The sequence below is a fragment of the Myzus persicae genome, unplaced genomic scaffold, assembly GCF_001856785.1.
Source record: "Myzus persicae strain clone G006 unplaced genomic scaffold, MPER_G0061.0, whole genome shotgun sequence".
NCBI classification, from domain to species: Eukaryota; Metazoa; Arthropoda; class Insecta; order Hemiptera; family Aphididae; genus Myzus; species Myzus persicae.
In genome coordinates, this window is record NW_019104331.1 from 41,365 (window position 1) to 64,352 (window position 22,988).

At 36.5% G+C, this 22,988-nt stretch overlaps 1 protein-coding gene across 1 annotated transcript in view; it reads left to right on the plus strand.

Annotated features, from left to right (window-relative positions):
- The first annotated feature begins 609 nt into the window (after window positions 1-609).
- The window catches only part of LOC111041211 (protein giant-lens), a 29,008-nt gene continuing 6,629 nt past the window's right edge, over window positions 610-22,988 (plus strand). The window contains 1 exon segment of the mRNA XM_022325422.1: window positions 610-1,564. Coding sequence (XP_022181114.1) covers window positions 1,223-1,564 — 342 coding nt within the window. The 5' untranslated portion in view covers window positions 610-1,222.

Here is a 22,988-nt window from a genome sequence, read left to right on the forward strand (position 1 = left end):
CGGTCAACGTCGAAGGTGGACCGCCGCACCTGTATATAAAACACACCGCCGCCGTCGCCGCCACCTCATGCTGCCGCGGTGCTGTTGCTTCTGCAGCTCGGTGCTCCTGCTGCCCGCTCCTCCTCCGCCACCGCCGCCGCAGCATCGACGAATGCGCGCGAGGAGCGGCGGCGGGCGAACAGTGCGACCTCGCCGGTAATTAGTGGACCGGGCAGGATGTGGTCGGAGTCTGGACTCGAGGACCAGGTGCGCGCCGTCAACCGACCCGCACCGTTCACCCGCCCTCCCTTCGTAGTCGTCGTCGTCGTCGTCGTCGTCGTCGGCCGCCGCCACCGCCTCATTCACCCGTCACTCGACCCCGCGCGCTCACCATCTTCCCACCGCCCGTGCAGGTCCCGCAAAGCGTACCGCCCCACCGCCGCACCGCGCGTCCGTCCGTCCGGCGGCGGCCCGTTCATTCATAAAAACATCCCTACTACTATACTCCATCCGGATCGGCGGCAGTGCGTGCGTGTCGAAGGCCTCTCCACTCCAAACATACACGCACACACACGTATACACACGTACACACACTCACGAACACGCACGCACACAAACACACATACACGCGGGTTCTAGCGCGCGCGCGCGCCGCTACACGCGCTCGCGAGCGCTTGGGTTTCTTGAATGGGGAAAACGCGCGCGGCAACTGCAGCAGCAGCGGCAGACGACGACGACTACGACACACACACAGACACACCGACCGCGATCGTCAACGGTCACACACGCGCTTTGGTGTCACACACACGAGTCAGTCGCTCCGCGTCGTCGATCTTTTCTACGCACTCGTATACCTAAAAAAATATTATAATATAGGTATATTATAATATTTTTTTTATAATTTATTATACGCGATATCGTTTCGTAAATATTTTCTCGTGACGTAGTCCGTCTTGTGCGTTATCGCCGTTTTTAATAACATACGAAATACATAATAAATCTGTGTTTTTTTTTTGGTGCGTTTTTTTTTCGCGCTTTTTAAACATTATTATCTTATTATTGACATCTGTTGTCGCGTTCGAAATATGCAAAAGATTTGATTGAAAAAAAAAATCCATATATACACCGCATACGTATATAAAATATACGGAACACGCGCGCACGACAAGTGTTCTTCGCCGACGGAAGTTTCCCGGTCGTTTGAGTTCGCGTGAAAAACTTTTTTGGTGGCCGGTGATGCGTGATGGTCGGACCGCGCGCGGTAACGGTGATGTTTTACGTGGCGGCTGCGTTGACGTTGGCTGCGGCTGCAGTGGCGGCGGCGGCGGCGACGGCAGAGGCGTCGGAGTCCGTGATGATGGAGTTGACGACTAACAACGTCAACAACAACAACAACAACAACAACAACAACATCGACCACAATAACGACAACAACAACGGCAGCGGCGAGAGCGGCAGCGACGACCGGCGACTGCAGACGACCGTGCAACCAGCTTTGGTTGACCAACAACCGCCGCAGCAACAGCCACAGCCCAGGAGGTTCAGACACGAGGCGTCCGCAGTCAGGGTCCTCTACCAGACAGGGGTGAATATTTTTGAATTTTTTTCACGCTTTTTACCTACCATACTCATAAACGGAAATCTATTTTAAATCACACGACGATATTGCCGTTAAATCCGTACGACCGTATACTGTTCAAATATTGTAAGTCGTATCTGGCACTTGTATGTCATGATGATAATAATATTTTAAGCACCACTGGTGCGGCCGCAGTAGCTCGCCATATTATAACGATCGTGCAGTGTGTGTGCGAGTGCTAAGACCCGCGGGCCCCAGTCGCGGCCAACTAGGCGCCTTTATAACTTTGTCGCGGACAGGCGCCACCATACATATATGTATATATATATATATAGTTTATATACGCGCACAAACAGCCTCAGAGCTGCAGAGATTGTATAGACCGATACGTATACGTCATGTGTGTGTGTGTGTGTGTGTGTGTATGTTTTTTCTTTCTATTATTATTATTATTATTATTATTATTATTATTATTATTATTATTATTATTGTGCGTATCTACCTATGTACATATATATTTATATATAACATATACACGATGTAAACCAGATTGGTGGTAGGCAGTTTGAATAGGAAGCTGGTTTGACCGGATCTTGTGTGTGTGTGTGTGTGTGTGTGTGTGTGTGTGTGTGTGTTTGAGTGCGTGTGCGAAGAGTGTCTTAGAGTACCTATATATGCGTACGTGTTTGTGTGTATAAGATATAATATATATATAACATATTAATATAATATATATTATTAATATTATCATCGTCGTCGTCGTCGTCGTAGTCTCGGCGAGGGTTCCCCTTGGGACCTCCTCGGATAACGAATGCAAATTTCGTCGGAATATTATTATTTTACGTTTCCCGGCGGCGGCGTGCGTGAGCGAGCGAAGTTGACCGGCGGCTTGACGCGCGCGTACCGTTCGTTATTCTCATATTATTATAAATACGGGTCTTATATATACCACCTCCGCCCGGGGTTCCGGCTCCGATCTATATAATACGATAAATTATTATTAATATTATTATTAATGCATTATAGGTTGTCGCAAAATAATAAAAACAATTTATTTAGCAAAAACGAAATAGCGTTCATACTAATTTAAATAGTAATAAAAAACAATATTTTTTTGCTACCCCCTTCTAAGCATATTATTGAGGTTTTTAAGTCCGTGAAATAATTAATAAAAATATACTAATGTGTTAATATTCTAATTAGAACACATCATACTTAACTGTATTTACAACTTCTTCAGTGCATATATACTGATATATTAGGACAATCTAATGTTTTTTTGGAAATGATTTAAATAAATACAGATTAGGATTATTAATTTTATGCATTCTACATTTATTATTTGAATAGCAATCACTTTAGACACTGCGTGTAAATACATATTTCATATTTACATTAAAATGCGTATACCCGATGGTTATTATGTAATACACTCATAATATATAATATATTTGTATGTGCCGACTGTCGAAGAACATGAATGCGCGTATATATATACAATATATATTAAATATATATGACGTGTGCAGGAGACGCTATGTAAACGTATACGAATTAAGCGGCCGTTGGCCTACACGTAATAATATAATACCTTTTTAGAATTTACCCCCCAACGATCCGTCGTCGACGGGTCTTAGGGTATTGCTCTCGAAGCTCCGACACGCGAGTATAGGTTATAATATTATAACACACGTATAGGTGCATTAAATTATTGTAATATATATATATATATTACTGTCATGAATAGGATAGAAGGACATATAGAACGTATATAGGTGTCGATAATTTTAATGATTTCAAAAATGAGTACACTAACTGTTACCCCATTAATATCGTATTACTGATATTGTTATGGATCGATTACGAGGAGGGTATAAAGAATATTATAATATTTCACTTAATCGACGAACCAAAATTACATGTGTATGCTGTGCGAGTCTATAGAGCAACCTGTTGGTCAATCGCTCAGATCGGTTTGACCCGTTACAATATATTATATTATAATATTATGATTAATAGACGAAAACTTTGTTTCAAAGTCGTCAACACACTTCAGCCAGAAGGAAGCGTTGGATATAAATTATGATAATACTATGCGGCGATGGGTGAGCGTGGGTGCGCGTAGACGTGTGTTCGTTGAGCGACTTCCGATGTACGATTTAGGTACACTTATATGTCTAAACCGTAATCATTTAATAGCAGTATTATACGGCTTTATAGGTACCTTGCAATAGCACGTAACCTCAAACTGCTGCAGCGATCAATTATGAAAATCGTTTTTAAAACAATCGTTCCATAATATACGCGTCATTTATAAGCAGCGATGTAGTATTTGACCGTTGCACTATTATACGCATCATCGTCGCCCCGTCGTTATATTATTTGGTCGTGACTCGTGATCGCAGCCTCGTCGTTAGACATTAATGAATGATGATGGCGTAGTGAGATGGAATTTTTTTAAATATTTTTTAATTCGTAAACGTAATTAAATTACCGTTAATAAGGCGCCGGGCGTCTCATATCGTCCCTTGTTCGCAATCTCGTCGTTACAAAATTACTGCAGACATGATGGCCAGTACAATGTATGGTCTGTAATACAGTTTATATTCTAAAATCAGCATCAATCATCGTTAAGATAATATATGATTTGTGAAAAATAATAATTTTATTTTTTCCCCGCACTGCGGTAACCTTTTTTTATATTTAAACTTATACTGTATAAATCACTTTGATACATACATTTTGAATTATTCAAAGCGCGAACGCGTTTTTATAAAATAATCAAACTTTAGATATATGTTTCTTGTACTCTATAATATAGACGACGACCCTATTATACTGTTTTTCAGTGGTCGTTCAGCCTGCTGTCACTTAATATATAAATCCATCTGAACTATAAAGACTGAGTTTACGGGTATTTAATTTCTCATTTTAAATTATAATAAATACATAAAAATTGTAAAATATCTTAACATAACTCCGAAAAGTTAATGTATTAAAATTAATGTAAATGTGATTTCTCGTCCATATATAAATAGTTTCCGATTGGGTAATACTGACTTTTTATTAAAATAATCATCTCGAGACATATAACAACAATCTTTATATCATAATAAATAATAACTGTTATGTGTATCGTATATAGCGTTCGGCACAGTATGAATAATATCGGTACATTTTTTATGAACACAGTAAAAATAAAACTACATCGCATCCTTAGATTTAACTTCTTGCCTATAATATATTACGAGATAGAAGAAGAACTAATAAGGATATTATACTCTAACTCTAGTACAACTAAAACAACATACCTTAACTATTAAATTATACATTATGATTGATATTTATTTCTACAACATGCACTTGGAGTTCTTGTATAAACTCATTTACCATGTTTATTTTGTGTAATTTATTTTCCTAGACACATGTTGTGTACACATTATGATGTTTAGAAAACACTATATGATTAAGTTGTGTAGACGTTAATGATTAGAGAGCACTTAAAGAGCATTCTTGTACTCTAATCTAATACAATTATCAAATGAGCATTTCAGTAGAATGAAAATATATTATACATACGAATATTTCGATACGAAAAGCCAAATGCGTATTCTCTGTGGGCAAACATCCACACCCATTTAAGTATTGTCTATTGATGACTTTTAAACGACGAGTATTAGAAAAAAAGAAACACTTATATAATTAATATAATTTTCATTTCAGACGATTTTAAAATAATAAGCGGTCTTAATAATTTATATCATATGTGTATATGCCTATACGAATAATAATTGTTTAACGCATTTTAAATTGGATAGGTACTATACCCAGGTTACTGCATGCATACCAGTTTTACGTATCCACGTACCCGCCGTACCCATATGGTTTGGGATATATTATTATATGTATATCGTATGTATACATCATCTGCAGTTATAAATTTCTAACAGAATCGCAATCGGAATTCGAACATAAACTTTCACATCTACATATACAATACATAAATTCGCCACTCGGCGGTTAACTATATTATACTATTATTATATAGTATGTACACGTCTGAACTCTGAAAAGACATTAGCGTGGAATTTCCTTGAAAAACTTTGCAAATATGTACTTATATAATACACGCATAATATTATGTATATGTGTAGTGTGACATGCTGCTGCGCGCGTGGGCCGATCAAATCAATATTGTGCGACCGAAAGCCGTTAAACTCGTTGCCGGTCACTATATATAATATTTTAAATCTATAATATACCTAATAAAATGGTAATATTATTATAATGATACGCACACAAACACTTTGGCACGTGTAATAGATTTCAATTTCCACCCCATCGTCAAACTTTTCCATCACTCCTCAACGGCTGCAGGTTGTTGTGCAACACTCGCTTATGACGATAGTAATTTAATAACAATAATAATAATTGTCGTACTACCGCCGCCGTCGTAACCACCTGTGCGTGTGCGGCGTTATAAATAAATTGTAATACTGTCGATGTGCGGCATTTATTATTTCGCCGTGTCATCGACCAGACGAAATTTTACACCTATATGGCGACAATTACAGTCGACATGTATAATAATAATAATAATATTACATGTATATTATTTTACATGTATACCATAACGTCCGAGTTTCACAATGTTTCAGTTATTACCTGTGTATAATATACTACCTATACATATATATGTGTGTGTAGGATATACGGCCGTAGTGTATTATATATCTAGTTTAAACTTCCTGGTGGTGTGAATTCGACAGGTAATTTTTTTTTTTTTGTTCCGATTTCGTCGGCTCGTATATAATATATACATATGTCCGCGCACTTCCTGTCCGAGTGGTAAACGCATTTTCTCTCGGGTCTCTTATAACGCGTATAATATACGTACAGGTATAATACTAGTATATTAATAATATTATTATATTATACTCTATTATGCATTCGGTACGCGACACGAACCACCCGCCGCCACCGCAACGGCTACTGTGCGCCGCAATGATTATCATTATTCCGAGGGACGACCACGACGGGGATGCGGGGCGGGCGCCGTATCATCGCGTTTGTCCTGTAATAATGCGGTGCGCGTACAGAGCTACTGGTTTTCGTCCGAGGGGGTGTAAAAAACCGAAAAAAAATAAACACAGAACAAAAGCATCGGAGGACGCGCGCGCACACACACACTCACACAAAAAAAAAAAAATGTATAAAAAATAATAATAATAAATTCTTTGTAATATCATTACGTAGAGAACACGGAAATTACGTCTATACCCGCGAGATTGGTGCCACGGTGGGTTTTTTTTCGCATCGACTCGGTGCGATCACTGTTTATTGGATATCGTATTTACTTTTATATAAGTACAAAGCTGAGAGCTCCTGCACAGTATAATAATATCGTACGTACCTACAGCTCCGTCGTATGGCAGTGAGTACACTGCAGGTAGGTATACCTACACCTATACTCCGAGACGACGTACTACGATAATAATATTATACATTGCTTCGTAAACGATATGTATAGTGTTATACGTATGTATAGTTTCCCATTTTATCGGGAGAAAGAAAAACCCCGTTCCGGTTAATTTACCGGCCAAATCTGGTAGAACGGAAGCAGACGAAAAAATATCGTTAAATAATAATAATAATAACAATAATATAAAAAAAAAATAATAATAATAATAATAATAAAAAAAAGAAAACGAAAAATGTAATAAGTTTTTTTTCCCCGTTGTTCATCCGATGGGCGCACACACATTTCGTCCAGCGCTGCGGCGTCGTCGTCGTCGTCGTAAGGAATGCGGTTCTAGGATAGGCGTGCGCGATAAGGAACATCCGGTCCTGCGGATAGGGTCAATGGGTTTTTTGTGTATAAGGACGAGCCTCGGTCGTGTTGTACACATTTATTTATTATAATATATAATATATTATATATATATATATATATATGTGCATTATATTATGTGTGTTTGTATATTATGTATACGCATGCGTGTGTGCGTGTGTGTGTCGGTGTCTGTGTGTGTGCAGTTGGCGACTGCGTTTTTGATCCGCGCTTCCGGTACGGGGGGATCAATTACACAAAAGGATAAATGTCCTTTTCGGCGGAAAGGTCAGCCGAACAAATATAATAGTATTATACTATTATATATATACATACCTATAATATATTTATGGCGCGCATGTCGTACATTATACATACTATACTTACGTCCTATACATCACGATACCGCACCCACGCCCCTGGGGATTCTTATAGCGTCGTATGTGTATACATGCATGTCCGCTACTAATACGATCGTCCTCCGTGTCTATATCCTTCTATAACTCGGAATTTTGACGTCCGAACCATCGTTTTTCCCATTTGTCATGTGCGATTATCAGAACCAATTGCTCGCTTTTGTTGGTGACTTTTTTCATCGCTCGTTTAACAACAAAAAAAAAAAAAAAAACGTTTTTATGCCGTATAATGCAAACGAGTTCCTTTTATGCTGTACCAGCTATATCATATATTATTATGAATGCAACCTAATATTTATATAAATATAATTTACAAAGCTTTCGATCGTGAACGATGTGGAGTTGAAACTCGGCTATATCATGCTTATATATATTACGCGCAGGATTAGATTATTACGAGAGGTAATAATATTATACGTATTGCTACTAATTACATTTAAACACACATTTTCCAAGCCGTGAATATGCGTGGTATAAGAAGGTTTTCGTTTTTTCTCGAAGAAGATTAGAAGATTTTTTCGAAAGTCCATATATTATAGTGTGTGTATAAGCTGAAATAAAATGACAATCGTTTAAAATGTCAATAATATTATGAAATACATATAAACATAAAACGTTAGCATAATAATATATGCATAAGTATGCCATATACATATGCATACGGACTACAGACGAGCTACGAAAAGAAATTATTCAATTATGCGCTGTTGTTTAAAGTTTTATTTTATATTATACGGTCGGGTTGAATTTTTCACATTACATTTATGCTAATAACATTTTCGAACGTTAAATTAAACAAATATTGAAAACGTTTCCACGAAAAGTAAATGAAAGAAGTATTTTATTTTTGCTATAATATACCTACTATTTAGATGTTTGAGATATTTCTCCTCTCGTCAAATACAAGTTCTCTATTTTGAACTGGTTTTGTTCATCTAGCAATTCGAAATAAATACCAACGTGTACATATACCTCATAACCACAAGCTACGAAATACAATATAATCAAACAAAATGTCCAACCTTACATTCCATCAGTCGTGTGTATGCGGTTAACTTTGGATTGTGTTTTTTTTTCAGACTCATCACTATAATAATTAAGGTATATATTATGTAGGTATATATTTTTTTTTCATTAACATTTTTTGAATACTATGTAGTATATGTATACCGCATACGTATATAGTATAATGTATACTGCAGTGTGACTATACGGTACCGTTCCGACGTTTTATAGTGCCCAGCCAATACGATCGCTTCTGTGTAATGATTTTTAATGTTCTTCCAGAGGTAAATCAACAGGCGCGCGAATCTGGAGTAATATATAATACATGCTATATATCATATACATATATAATACACACATAGCATAAAAATACGTATATAATATATATATATATGTATGTATACGTATATGGATAATAATATAATGCTCAAGCGCGTCCGGATCACAATAATAATAATAATAATAATAAAAAGTATATATATTTTTATTATCACTGTATATAGCAGTCTTAAGAAGACGAATAATAAACGAAGAATAATATAATAGTTAATTTCAAATACTTTTTCTTTTTTTATTTGGCCGACGGTCGTATATACATATAGGTATAAAATATATACCTATATATAGAGGGAGTGATATTGATTTACGAGTAGATTTGAATAACAACGTGTCTGTGCCCCCTCACCTCGGGGGGGCAAGACTATATATATACATATATGACGGAGGATCGTGTGATTATCTTCTCGCACAAAAGGAACACGCCAGACCATCGGAATGTAACATGTTCGATAATACTGTTGTTTTTCCCTCCTTTTTCATTCCTTGGCACCCTAAAACAAAGCGAATTATATATACACGCGCACACAAACGCACGCGCTCGCACACTCACAAACTCAGATATTTTATATATAAAATATATATAGTATACATGATAGTATGATACATATATACATATATAAATATACATACATACACACAAATATATTATAAAATATAATATACTCATCGTAGTCATAAACATTCACCAACGGTCTTTTGTTGCGGGTTATAATAATTATATACATAGTGGGCCCTTCTCCTCTTTGTGATGTCCTCAACATGTCTGTGTAACGAATAAGAATAAATAAAAACCCATTATGTGTCTATTCATCACGGGCGTGTCCTTGAGCAAGGGCATTTGACGATTTTTCTCCGAACCGAGAGAAATGCCGTATAATTTGAAGGCGCGTATGTTGAAGGCACTAACTATAGTCAGCCATAGGTACTGCGGGCGACGCACTGTCTGCTGCTGCTGACTAGGCATTGGGGCGTTATCAATACTGCAACAGTTGCGACAGTGATAGGGTGAAAAAATTACCGGCGTTTTACACGTTCTCAACTACTAGGACATAAAATAAATAATAATGTCGTTGCGCATGTACCGTGTAGAATTTATTCCAACTCTCGCTGGTTAAAGTGATGTACGATTATTTGGCTGAAAATCTCACTTGTGTGTGACGAGGCAAGGGGAGTTTCATACAAAAACTAATTGATTATCATAATTTATGGTATGATTACAATTTCAATACAATAATCAGTACTATAGGTAGTACAACATAGCAATCAATCCGTAATATAATACAGACCAATAATAATAAACAATAAGACATCGTGCGTGACATAAATGGCTAATGAAAAAAAAAAATATTGTCCTTCGTTCTACATAATCGTCTAATTGATTTTGATTGATAAAACTACTACGTTCTTCGTAGCTGGCGCGTCCAATCTTATGCGGACTCGTTGAGCTGCAAGGACAGTATTACCCCCAACGGCCCAACCCCCTCACCACAATATGTAAATTAGCCATATTAATCAGCTTTTGGTTAAACAATTTAATTTAATTAATTTCTTGCATCGAACTTGGATTCCCCAACTCATCAAGTCATAGTATTGTCTTGTTTTGTTATCTAAGCATTATGATTTATTTTTATTTGTATTTTATCATTGTATTTATGCCTTCTATATATATATTATATATATTATAATTATAAATAATGAGCGATGTGACACGTAAATTAAAGTATATATCAATTAAATAAAAAACATTTTAAGTATCATTGGCTTGGCCCACTCTGCCACAACAGCTTGCGCACGCCTATATGATGACACGTACCTGTTAATGTAGGACCGCGTCACCTCTCCAACCATACGAACCTGCACTGTTGCGGCCAGCGAATTGTATGGATCCACATACAAAATGTATATAGTATAATATGTAGATTCTAGAGGTTTCACATAATAGGGTACTGAAGTCTGGAATAGTTGCATACAATAGTGATGAAGGAAAAACCGTTCGGTTTATAGTAAATAGTTACAATGAATTACGCAAAGACGTATATTCGTATTTAACTGTAATTAATTCTTTTATTTACATATTTATAGTCTCACTCTCTCTAAAAAAAAAAATGTAAGCTATGAAAGTTCTTCGAAATTATCGATGTTATGTACATTGAACAGTGTTATTGTAATATATTTTTAAAGTGGTATAATATAGATGTGCGTCATACCTATGTGTAAAATATATTAATAATAAAGATTGATGATTGTAAAATAATAAACATAATAATATATTGTGTGTGATACACAAGTGACAAGTGTACCTATAAATACATACAATTGACAGATAACGTTTCTAATAATATGTAAGGTGATACGCAAAGTATGCACACCGTTTTTTTTTTACAATTCAAGCCTCAAGGAACAAAGAGTGTTCTGTGTCAATACAAACTTTTTTACAAATTAAAACCACCTATTTTTACTGTAAATTTATGAGCAGGATTTTTTTGAAAATCCTAATGAATATAAATTGAAAATAGAACAAATATAGTTTTTGAATTATTAAACTTAAAATAATAACTATGATGTATCTAGAAAACCATATGGGGCCTATGGCTAAATATATATATATACATATATGAATTGAAAATTTTAGCAAATAATAACAAATTATTAAAATGTATGGTTTGTAGAAAACGTCTAGTATATTAAGTAAAGGTACCTACTATATTAAAATATGCATCTTGTATATTAGATTTAAGACTATTATAAGGACCAATGATATTATCCCTAACACATAAAGTTTAATAACTCAAAACCAATTTTCTGCGTATGAATGTATAACTAAGTTATTCTTATCGAATCAAAAATAAATGTATCTTCCGTAAATAATAAAAAAATCTTAGTATATATTATAGTATATATATTTTAAAATCGTATGACTAGAGAAGATGAGCATATTTAAAGAATCAACCAGTGTTATACGAATGTATAATAATACATTTGTATAAATACGTGTACATAATGTATGTGATAAGACTCAAAGTATAAGATCGTGATGTGGTCAGATACTCAAATAGTCAAACTTATGATCCGTTATCATATGAATATATGATTAATAAATTACAATAAATATACAAGTCGGACATATATACACGTTTTCGAGGAAACGGCTAAATAAAACATCGTAAAATCGACTTACAATTTTAACATTATGTGCATATTATATACAACAATATTTTTAATATTATGTGTATTATTATACAATTTATAATGATTTATTATTTATACACATATATAGGTCAAAACGAGCACAAGCAAATAATTTGATGTTTATATTAACGAATATCGAATGAAAAGAAGTAAATACAAATTATATAGAATATACGCGCAATGGTCGGCCGTGGTTTACATAGCATATACGAAGTCGATCCGGTTCTGATAAATATATAGAATATATAGATGTATGTATAATATGTATATTATGATATACAATGCACGTGGCTAAAAAAATCTTTGCCGAGACAGGAAAAAACTATCATCGCTTCCTATATTACATTCAAACTCGCTTATTTTAGATTCTGAGCGCAGAGCTAAGAAATTTATGTATTGATTTAAAATCGATGTGGGTTTTTTTTAGATTATGATAGGAGCGAGGACTGTATAAATAGTTTTACAATACACTGTAATATGAATTTGTCTTTCTATTTTTATGTGTTGGACTGTTTGGAGCATAAATGGTGTATAGTTACGTGTTGAACATTGAGATTTGAGAGTGATGGTATCAAGGGAAGAACATTATCGCTAATGGTACTTTTGGGGTTCAAAGATAGGAAATGCATACAGTAATTATTATCTTTTTATGTACTTGGGAAAAGTACCACTTTTTGATCAAAATAACGATTTTGAAGTAGTTCAGAAAAGAATAACCTGAGAGTCTTGAAATGTTCATAAAACCTTTATACAGACATATTCTAGATCTAAATGTCCTGTTATTATTTAAATTATTTGTATACGATCAAAGTTTTTTTGCTCTTTCTAAACTATTTGTAAAGACTTAAAACGTCAAACTTGTATGTTAATTATTCACTGAATATCCCGAACGAGATTATACTATATTAAACATTATTAAGAAGTATAACTACTGGTTCCTGCCTTAGCTATCAATAACTATGCAGTTAAGAGCTATACCTACTATATTAATGTAACAAACAATTAATTTAGAAAATTAACAAATAAGTAAAATCATAACAACACAATTTATTAAATCACTAAAATCAATAAATTAAAAATTAAAAGAAAGCTCATGATAAAATCACAATATATTATGTGTATCAAAAAACGAAAATATGATTATAATGTGAATATGGAATATTATGTAAAACTGATCTGGTTCGTGTATGTATTATGTAAGTGCTTCATCTAAACTGTAAACGGGTGTGATTAACTATCAAATATCTGTGTAATATATTGATATGTACCTCCTAATAATAGTATGTCAAATATCCGCGAGTATCGCAATAATACAATCGCTTCATATAAAGAAAGGCGCATGACGGGTAGAACTGAAGTTGACGGACGAGACACCGACTAAAATAACAGTCTAGGTGTGGGCCAACACCAATTAATATTTTCGGATGGTCACATTAGGAATTTGCTTAGTTTTTGGGTTTATCAGAATGAAAATCGTGTAAGTAGGACAAGTAGGTACCTACGTCGTGTTGGTTCAAATAAATCAAAGACAAAATCAAAAGAATAATACAGAATATTAGCAAAAACCTCGACGTCGTAAAAATGTATTCAAAAAAATTAATATGTATTGAGCGAGATAATAAAGCTCGTTCACTGTCTTTAATTTGGCGAGTGGCGACCACCGGCCGAGGTCTTAAACAGCTGCACGGCGCGTATTACATATATTTGAACGTGTGCAAGGGCGGTGGTCGATAAAAAAAAATTTGAGAAATGTTTCGTTTCGACTGTTGAAAGGGGTAAAAGAGGGCGCGGACAAATATATAGTCTATTATACATATTATAATATATTATTTTATCGTACAGGCTAGGGTAGACGCATTGAGGTGCGGCCGACAATGAATTGCTTTCGCTCGTCGCGGCGCGGCCGGTCTTCGTCGCCGTCTTCGGCATTAGACGCGTCTTGAATTGCGGCGCACGCACAGCGCGAGGTGGACGGCGCGCCGAGCGTGGCGAAACGCGTTCCCGGAGACGGCGACGACGCATGTACAGTGTACACAGACATCATCATGTATATATATATATATATATATATATGTGATTTTTAGGCATATAAGGCATATACATTATGTATCTAAATACATGATATAGACGACGTATATACATGTAGTTACACACTTATCCACATATATAAATATATATATATATATATATATATTTATATACCTAGATATCCTATGTACATTTAGACGTCGTATATACACGCAGGCACATACCTATGTACATAGACGTCGTATATATATATATATATATATATATATATATGTGTGTGTAGGCACGCCGTTTTTCTCAGTTCACGACCGGCGCCAAGCGCGGTTATCCGACGTTATTATTATTATTACGCGGACGTGCCCCGCACGGCTCGGCGTCAGTGCAGGCGACGGCGAGTGAGTGCAGGCGACTGCGATATATGTGTGCAGTGGCGACGGACCTCGATTACGCGGCGGCGCGGCGACCGGCGGCGACCGTGCATGTATATACATTATTTTATACATATATCTTTATGTGCGATCGAGTGGCGCCCAAATCGCGTCTGAAACCTGTCATTTCCCGTACACGGGGGCGTATATTCCGGTCGCCGTCTCCGCGACGACGACAGCCCTTCATATCATGTACCTATGTACGTGTGCGGTATATACCTGTAATATGATTGTATATATAGACAAACGCGCTGGTCCGATGATAATGTTATGTACGGGAAAAAAAAAAAACGAAATTGTACCGATTTATTATGTAGGTATGCGCTCCGCGCATTACTAAACGTCGGATACGTCAACATTTTTTTACACGAAAATATTTCACAGCATTCCTTTTTTTTTTCGCGTTGCATTCCCTACGCGAGCGGTCGTCCGCGGCGTCGACGTTCTCTCTCGCCGTTAGAAAACTCGTCGGAGTCTCCGTCGCCTATGTATAATATATATATATATATATATCCACCTACCTACCTGTGCCGCGCGCCCGCTGCAGTGGTACCTGCAGTGCATCGTACACTCAATGCATAGGTATATAATATAGGTACACGGTATGGTCGTTGCAATATAGGCGTTTCGAAATCTCGTCGACGCTCATCTGCGAAAAGCTTCACGAACCGCACGACCCGCCCGAGACTGCAGAATCGTATCTGGCCGAGGGCTGCACACCCCTTCGTCGTACGCCAAACGTATTCCGCAGACTTTAGTTCGGTCTAAATATGACATATAGGTTGGCAGGTACCTCGGCTATTTCACACGCATAATAATATGATATACGACGATGAGCGCCGCCACTATATATTATAATATTTAGGTCGGTACCTACACATAAAATAGCGGCGAGACACGTCTGTAGTGTGTTGCTTGTATTTATATATATGTATATTATGTGCGCATACGTAGGTGATACACGTCGACTTTGAAAAAAAAAGGACTCGTCGAAAAACTAGGTTACCACGGTGTGCATAATAGGTACAATGTATATATTATAATAATAATAAAATATATATACACTTGCCGCGATCTGAGCCGGGGCGCGATCATAACACATATAGGTGCACGCGCAAGTAACCCCGACGGACAGCTGCAGCGCGCCTATATAGCCGGCGGATAAGGACAATTGCGGCGTACATTCAGTGGCAGCCGACCCTATATACATACATATACATATTATTCTTACACATATATCATATTCATGCTTGTATGTTTGTGTTTGTGTGTGTGTGTGTGTGTGCGCGTGTGTGTAGCCACTGCGCATATATTATTTATTATATACTAAATATTATACATGTATATAGATGGGTATATATGTATATAGTTATATAAATATATATATTCGGCGAGTTCCTCTTCTTCCTCCGCGCCATTGTCGTCGTCGTCCCGTTGAATGGCGCGCGGTAGTTGTTTTTATTCCGATTGTTTACCGCGAAAAAAGCGGAGAAAAATTCTCCCACGATCGTCGTCGCGCATTCAACGGCCGGCGGGTGGCCCCACGTGTTGTGGTTGGGGGTGGTGCGCACTTCCTCGTATCGTTGTCGTGTATGCAAATAATAATAATAATAGTTTTCTTTACGGCGAATACACGTGCACAATATTGTATTATTATTCTGCAGCACAACATCCGCGGCCAGCTACCCCGTGATCATTTCATCAAAATAATTTAATATCATATGTGATATTATTATTTATTATGCATAATATTATATCGATATCGATCGAGATCACTGTGCGAGGTTACAAATGCGACTTGACCTTAAAACAAATATTAGCCCGTCGTACACACACTGCAACGCATACATTTCGCGATGTTAATAATATTATACGCTGATATCCCGACCGATTCGTATTACATGTATGATTATATTTATCCGCGCGAGAGTAAACGCGAACACTAAACCGGTGCACGCGTATGTATGTGTGTGTGCGTGTGTGTGCGTGTGTATATACGAGTATATTATATATGAGTTGTCAATCGCGGCGACGGGCAACAGGTGATTGATGGGTCGCCGCGTCGTCGTCGTCGTCATCTAGTCGCGAGCGCGCACGCGGCCAGAGGAAACAGGTGAGGCGGTGTGTCCGACCGTGACGTCGCGTTTCCGGTTATAATTTTTTTGGCGCGCATCGAACGCCGCACACACGCGCGCGCGCTCACGGAATACAACAATAATAATAATAATGTGTACCGCGGCGGCTGTGTGTATATAATGGACGGAACGTACTCGGCCGAGTCGTGCAAGCCGGGAGAGCAGAAGAAAACCAGTTCCGAGCGCGCGCACGGAAACCCTTCGCCGCCCCGCGCGAAGACGGAACCGGTCGCACGGCATGAATCCCGGGTGGCGGCGGCGGCGCGCGCTCGTCCGACCGTTCGTTCCGTGAATGGAATGTCACGTGCGATCCGCTGCGCGCGCGCGCGCGCGCTCTTCCAGCTTCTCCGACGTCGCCGCGTGTGGACCGAGCGTTGGCGATCTCTCTCGTTCGTCCGAGACGACGGCGGTTTCCCCTACCGAAACGCGTCCTCCCTCTGGCAGCGACCCACCCCGGCCCGCCCGCGCAGAGTCAATCCAAAACAGAATAAAAATAATAATAAAAAAAAAAAAAAAACAAGAATGAAAATACATAAAAACCGTGTACCCGCCCCGCCCGTCCCACCCGACGGCTGGAAACCGCTCCGCTCCCCTAACCCATTCACTGCAACCACACCCCTCCAACCCTCACACAAATCGCCGTGCCCATTCACTGACGCTCACAGACCGATCTTTTTACGCCGCGCCGTCGTCGCATCAATGAAAATCGACTGCGACCGGCGGCGGCGGCGGCGGCGACGATTCAATAAAAAAAAAAACGCTCTAGCGCGTGCGCGTTTTTTTACTTCTTCCTGTCGCGCGGCCGTCGTTACAGTACATTGTTGCGTATCGCATATATTCTATATATATAAAATATGTATTGAATCATATTATTATATATATATATTATATGAGTGTATATACCCATTTCGGTATTTTTTTACCTCATCGTCTTTGACATTTTTCAACGTTTCTCCGAGTTTTCTGTCGTAACCGCCATCTGGTCAATTATTATATATAAGCCACTGACATTACTCGTGTATATTATGCGTGTGTGTGTGTATGAAGTTATTTTTATTATTATTTTTTAGATCGTTTTTTTTTCAAATTTTATCAACTAGATGGACGGTTTCAAACACGATAATGATAGTTTTTTTTACGTCTCAAATATACTATTACTTACATATTATAGCCTTCTGTTCCGTGCTAATGTTGTTTTTAACTCTTTGTTTTGACTTCCGAGATAGAGTATAAAACATATAAAAAGTTTCTACAAATAGGAATATAATATTTTGTAGTATCTAAGTACAGTTTTTGATAATACCTTTAATTATACAGCTGTGGAGTCTTAAGACGATTTATTACTGCAGCCCACAACTATTTATTTGGTATAAATCTGGATTTAAATCCAAAATTTCAATATTCTGAAATTATTTCACAGTGCACTTGCTGCAATGATTTAAAATTAAAATATTTCAAAATTATAGTAATACATATGCATGTAAAACCCGAATAAACTAACACAATTATTTTTATGTTCATTCGCAGACAATACAGTCTAAAAATAAAATTATTATAGTTTGGCTTTAGCTATTAATGTACAAATGTTGCATTGGTGCAGCCTAATGAAAACGAAGTATAGACATAATAATTATTCATTCGATATCCATATTAACGTAATGTTATAAGTATCACATAACATCACATAAAATATAAAATAATATGTTAAGACTAAGCATATACCTACCTCTATATAATTATAATATAATATCCTGTAATCTGTATTATTATATCATCATTCATCATCAATTATTATAAATTTTATTTGAATGAAACCGGGAAAACATAATGCATCGCATACGGTCGTTTTACCTAACCAAAATGTCCCGACTCTGTAATAAATTATTATGTACTACGAGTTGCACAACAATATAAACTTATATTATTATGTCCAGTGGATTTCCTGTAGCAGCAGATGTTGTGGACTCGGAAAGACGCGCGATGCGTATTCACAAATTTTATAATATATTATTATAAATTACAATGTTCAGTGTCAGTGTCGCAGTTATGATGAGAGGGGTGGTGGGAGTCCGAAGGGGATGTTACTTGGTCTCACACTCTTCCAGAAACTTTATTCACAATGAATAAAGGGTTCGTAAGATTATTTTATGCATACGTAGACTATAGAAATAATGTGTATTTCAGTATTTGACAACGGACATGTTGAACAATGCCCAATAAGAAACTTTTGAAAATGTGGCCTATGTCTGTTTTAATTATTCATTAAAATCACTAAATTATGTAATAAAATATGATATTTTTTTTATTTATGAAAAATCTCTTAACTCCGAAAAAAAATGGTATCCACTACACTAAAACAGGTGATTTAATACAAATACACAATACCTACATATGACATCGTGTCATGTGTACCTACGTTATACAATTGAGATTATGTTCGTTTGTTAATATGTATTATACTATGTACATGGAGAAGCCATTAGACAATAATATCAGAATAATGTGCAAATGCACAAATGTAAAAATGTTACGCGTTATCATAAGACGCGTGTGTACGGCAGTCAGTCGTGGGTACAAGGCCAGGGGGAGGGGAAAACGCCCTTGCTCTTGAGCCGTTTTTTTTTAATGTAACTAATTCTAATGTTCTATAAACGTTTATAGCATAAACTTCATACTGTTGTAATCTAATTCAGCCGTATTTGCCGGAAACATAATTTCACATAATACAAATCTCTCATAATTAATATAATATAATAATATATTGCCCATTGATAGCAATATGTGTATCGTATAAATATTTTTAAAAACCCACTCCTCTCCACGAACAACCCTTGAATCAACTTCTAGATTCGCTACTATACAGCTTATATATGCTACGTATAGTCTACTATACGCGGTAAATTATTTTTATAAAAACATGTATAAATCGCAATGATGTATAATTTTATATTATGTGCACAATGCACAAATATTTTAACACGATAATATAGGCACCTAGATATACACGAGCGTCGCGTAGTCTCGCGCGATGCACGTGCGTACATAAATATGATAAAAAAATTATAATAATATATATTATATAACATTATAACGTGTATATTGTGTGTATGTGTGTGTTTTTGCGCAACGGATTTGTTTGCGTCTTGCGCCGCAGATGTATCGAATATTTGAGTCGATGCCAACAGGACCGGAGCGATCAATTTTTTTTTTCAAGGGGGCGGACTAGGTAAAAAATCGTGCCAAATCAATTTTTAATCACCAAATAACGACGCAAGCGCATATATAAATATTTACATGTATAATATCATAGCAATATAATAATAAAATAATATATATTATCATGTCACCATCACTGTGTGCAAATAACGCCGCGTGGGACGACGGAAATTTCGATGTCGAAAAAAAAACGTTACTAAAAATTAATAGTGTACATTTCGCAGCTTCGCACGGAAATGTGCATGTGCAACAATAACAAAACGCAATGACGTAATACGTTTCGACGCCAAATACGACGTCATATTATTGTAATATTATTATTACTGTCAATATTTTTTATTTTCATTTAATTGCGACGGAACCGGAATAAGTATGATATACGTGACCTCTCCGCGGTGGAGTTCATATTATTATTATTGGTACACGTGCAGACAACTTTAAAACAAGGCGGCTCTCGGTTTCCAGTTAAATATATTACTTACTATATGGTTTGACGTGAATCGGTCAGTATTACATTATCTGCACTGCAATTAATTTCCGTTCGTGTAAACTATGGCTATAGACGGAATAGGAAGTAAGATTTTTTTTCTTTCGAACAATCCAAATCCGTAAAAATATGATTTTCAGGCGAAGAGAAAGCCAAATTAAAATTCTTCTGATATATATTATATTATTATACATATAGATAAAGACTTAAGGTAATCGCCCGGAATTTATCGTATACACGCGTTAAGACGTATTTTATTATTGTGATAACGTGAGTAAAAAATAGTAATAACACTTCGAATAACAAACTTTACCTACGTGTCGAATAGTGTAATACCATTATTATAATATTACTGTTTGGTGGTAAAAAACGAGTTCGCGGCCCGGATGTCCGATCGAATAACGTGCAATTTTCAAATCCGGCACGCGTCACCTCCGTTTTTGACGACAAACGCATATAATAATAATAATAATTTGAGTGTGTGTAATGTACCTACATTGTTTATACCATGCGTTATGCGTATATTGTAATAATATTTTAATCATTAAAAACTGAAATGAGTACGTGAGGTTTTCTATCTGTATTATCATCTTAACACGGAGCGTTCGCCGTATAAGTACATAACATCGTATAAACTACAACGCAAAAATAGCGCGAGAAAACAACAAAAATAGATACAATCCTTTTACTACGAAATTAATATTATTTATGTTCCTTTTGAATAGAACCAAATAAAAAGAATATGATAACAAACGACTTGTTTACCCAAATATGCGCATATATTACACATGTACAAGACAGACATAATACACATTATATAACACACGGCGATTGACATAATATTTTATTAATTTTTATTCATGAGAGCATATTATATTATATACCATAACGTATCGTTTTGATCGTGTGAACTATTTATTTCGGCTCACCCTAAAAATATAATATAATAACTAAGAAATGCAATATTATATTATATTATATTTTTTTTTTTTTTATTGAACTTAAGCCCGGCGACTAAGGCCATTTAGCTGTTGTATAGGGGGTTATGAACTGTGGTAGGGGTAAGGTTGGTACGGTAGGTTGTTTTTACGGTTGTTACGGTAGGTAGCAAACAAGTGTATGTGGGGCAAGGTTTTTAACTGCTACGAACCCGGGTGGTCACCCATCCGGGAGCTAGTAGCTGTGGCCGTTACTCACTCTCAGTAGCATTCCGCGACTGGTAGCAGGCAACGCGCCACGCCAAGCCACATTATATCATATTGTAATGATGGAAATAGGCAAGTGCTATTGTCTATATATTATGCTATACGTATAATGTCACATTCAGCCATTACCCGTTCACCAGATATTTACTAAATAAACGCCCATAATATTTGAATGAAATCTAGATTTTGGTTATCTCCACCCCTGCATCCCTTCGATTTACTTTACTTTACTGCAGAAACTATCAACGGGGCCTATATATTCTGTACGAACACACACTACACACACAATGTAGACATGTAGTATATGTGGAGAAACAACCAAAAGTCGATGACGGTATATTATGTATATTTCACATGGATATAATATGAGTTTTTTTAAGTTAAAATTTTTATTCCGATTATTATTATATACTGTCCTGTACGTGCAATACAATATTGGGGTGGAGTTTCGCATGCTGTATAATCTTGTAACTTTGCACGGTGAGTGATGACTACGTCCGTTAACCTTTTTTACAACGTTATTCAATATAAACGAGCTTACTGTATGTCACACGAATCTTTGGCAAGAGACGATACCTTTTGCAGACCTCAGAACATTGCCATCAAATGTAAAGCATTGAGTACAGATTACATTATACTTATTATGTTATTAATGTTATTATACATACTATATAATATTGCATTAACTCCGTGTGGGGTATGAGACTAGGTTTGAGACTTCAAGACTTAAAGGACACAATAATATGCACATATTATACGCGATATAGACCTGCAGTGGCAAGACTATTTCACAAAATTATGATTTAATTAAATATTTTATATTCATATGTATTTTTTAATGTACCTTCGAAATATGACTGTAACGTTTTTATTATTGTCTGACACGGCCAGTGACATTTTTTAACTTTTGAATATGGGCCAAAAAGAGCCCGAAAACGTTGCCGACAGCTAATATAGGCGTACCCACTTACAATGGCATTTATCGTTTGTCGTTATCGTTTTGTTATTTCGGTAATGAATACTGAAATATACAGAACCCTAAAATAATATAATATATAGGTATTTATAAATACGGTCTTAAGACATTATAATAGATATGTTTTAGACGTTTAAATTGTTTTAGTAACTTTACTCGTGGACACTTTTATCAGT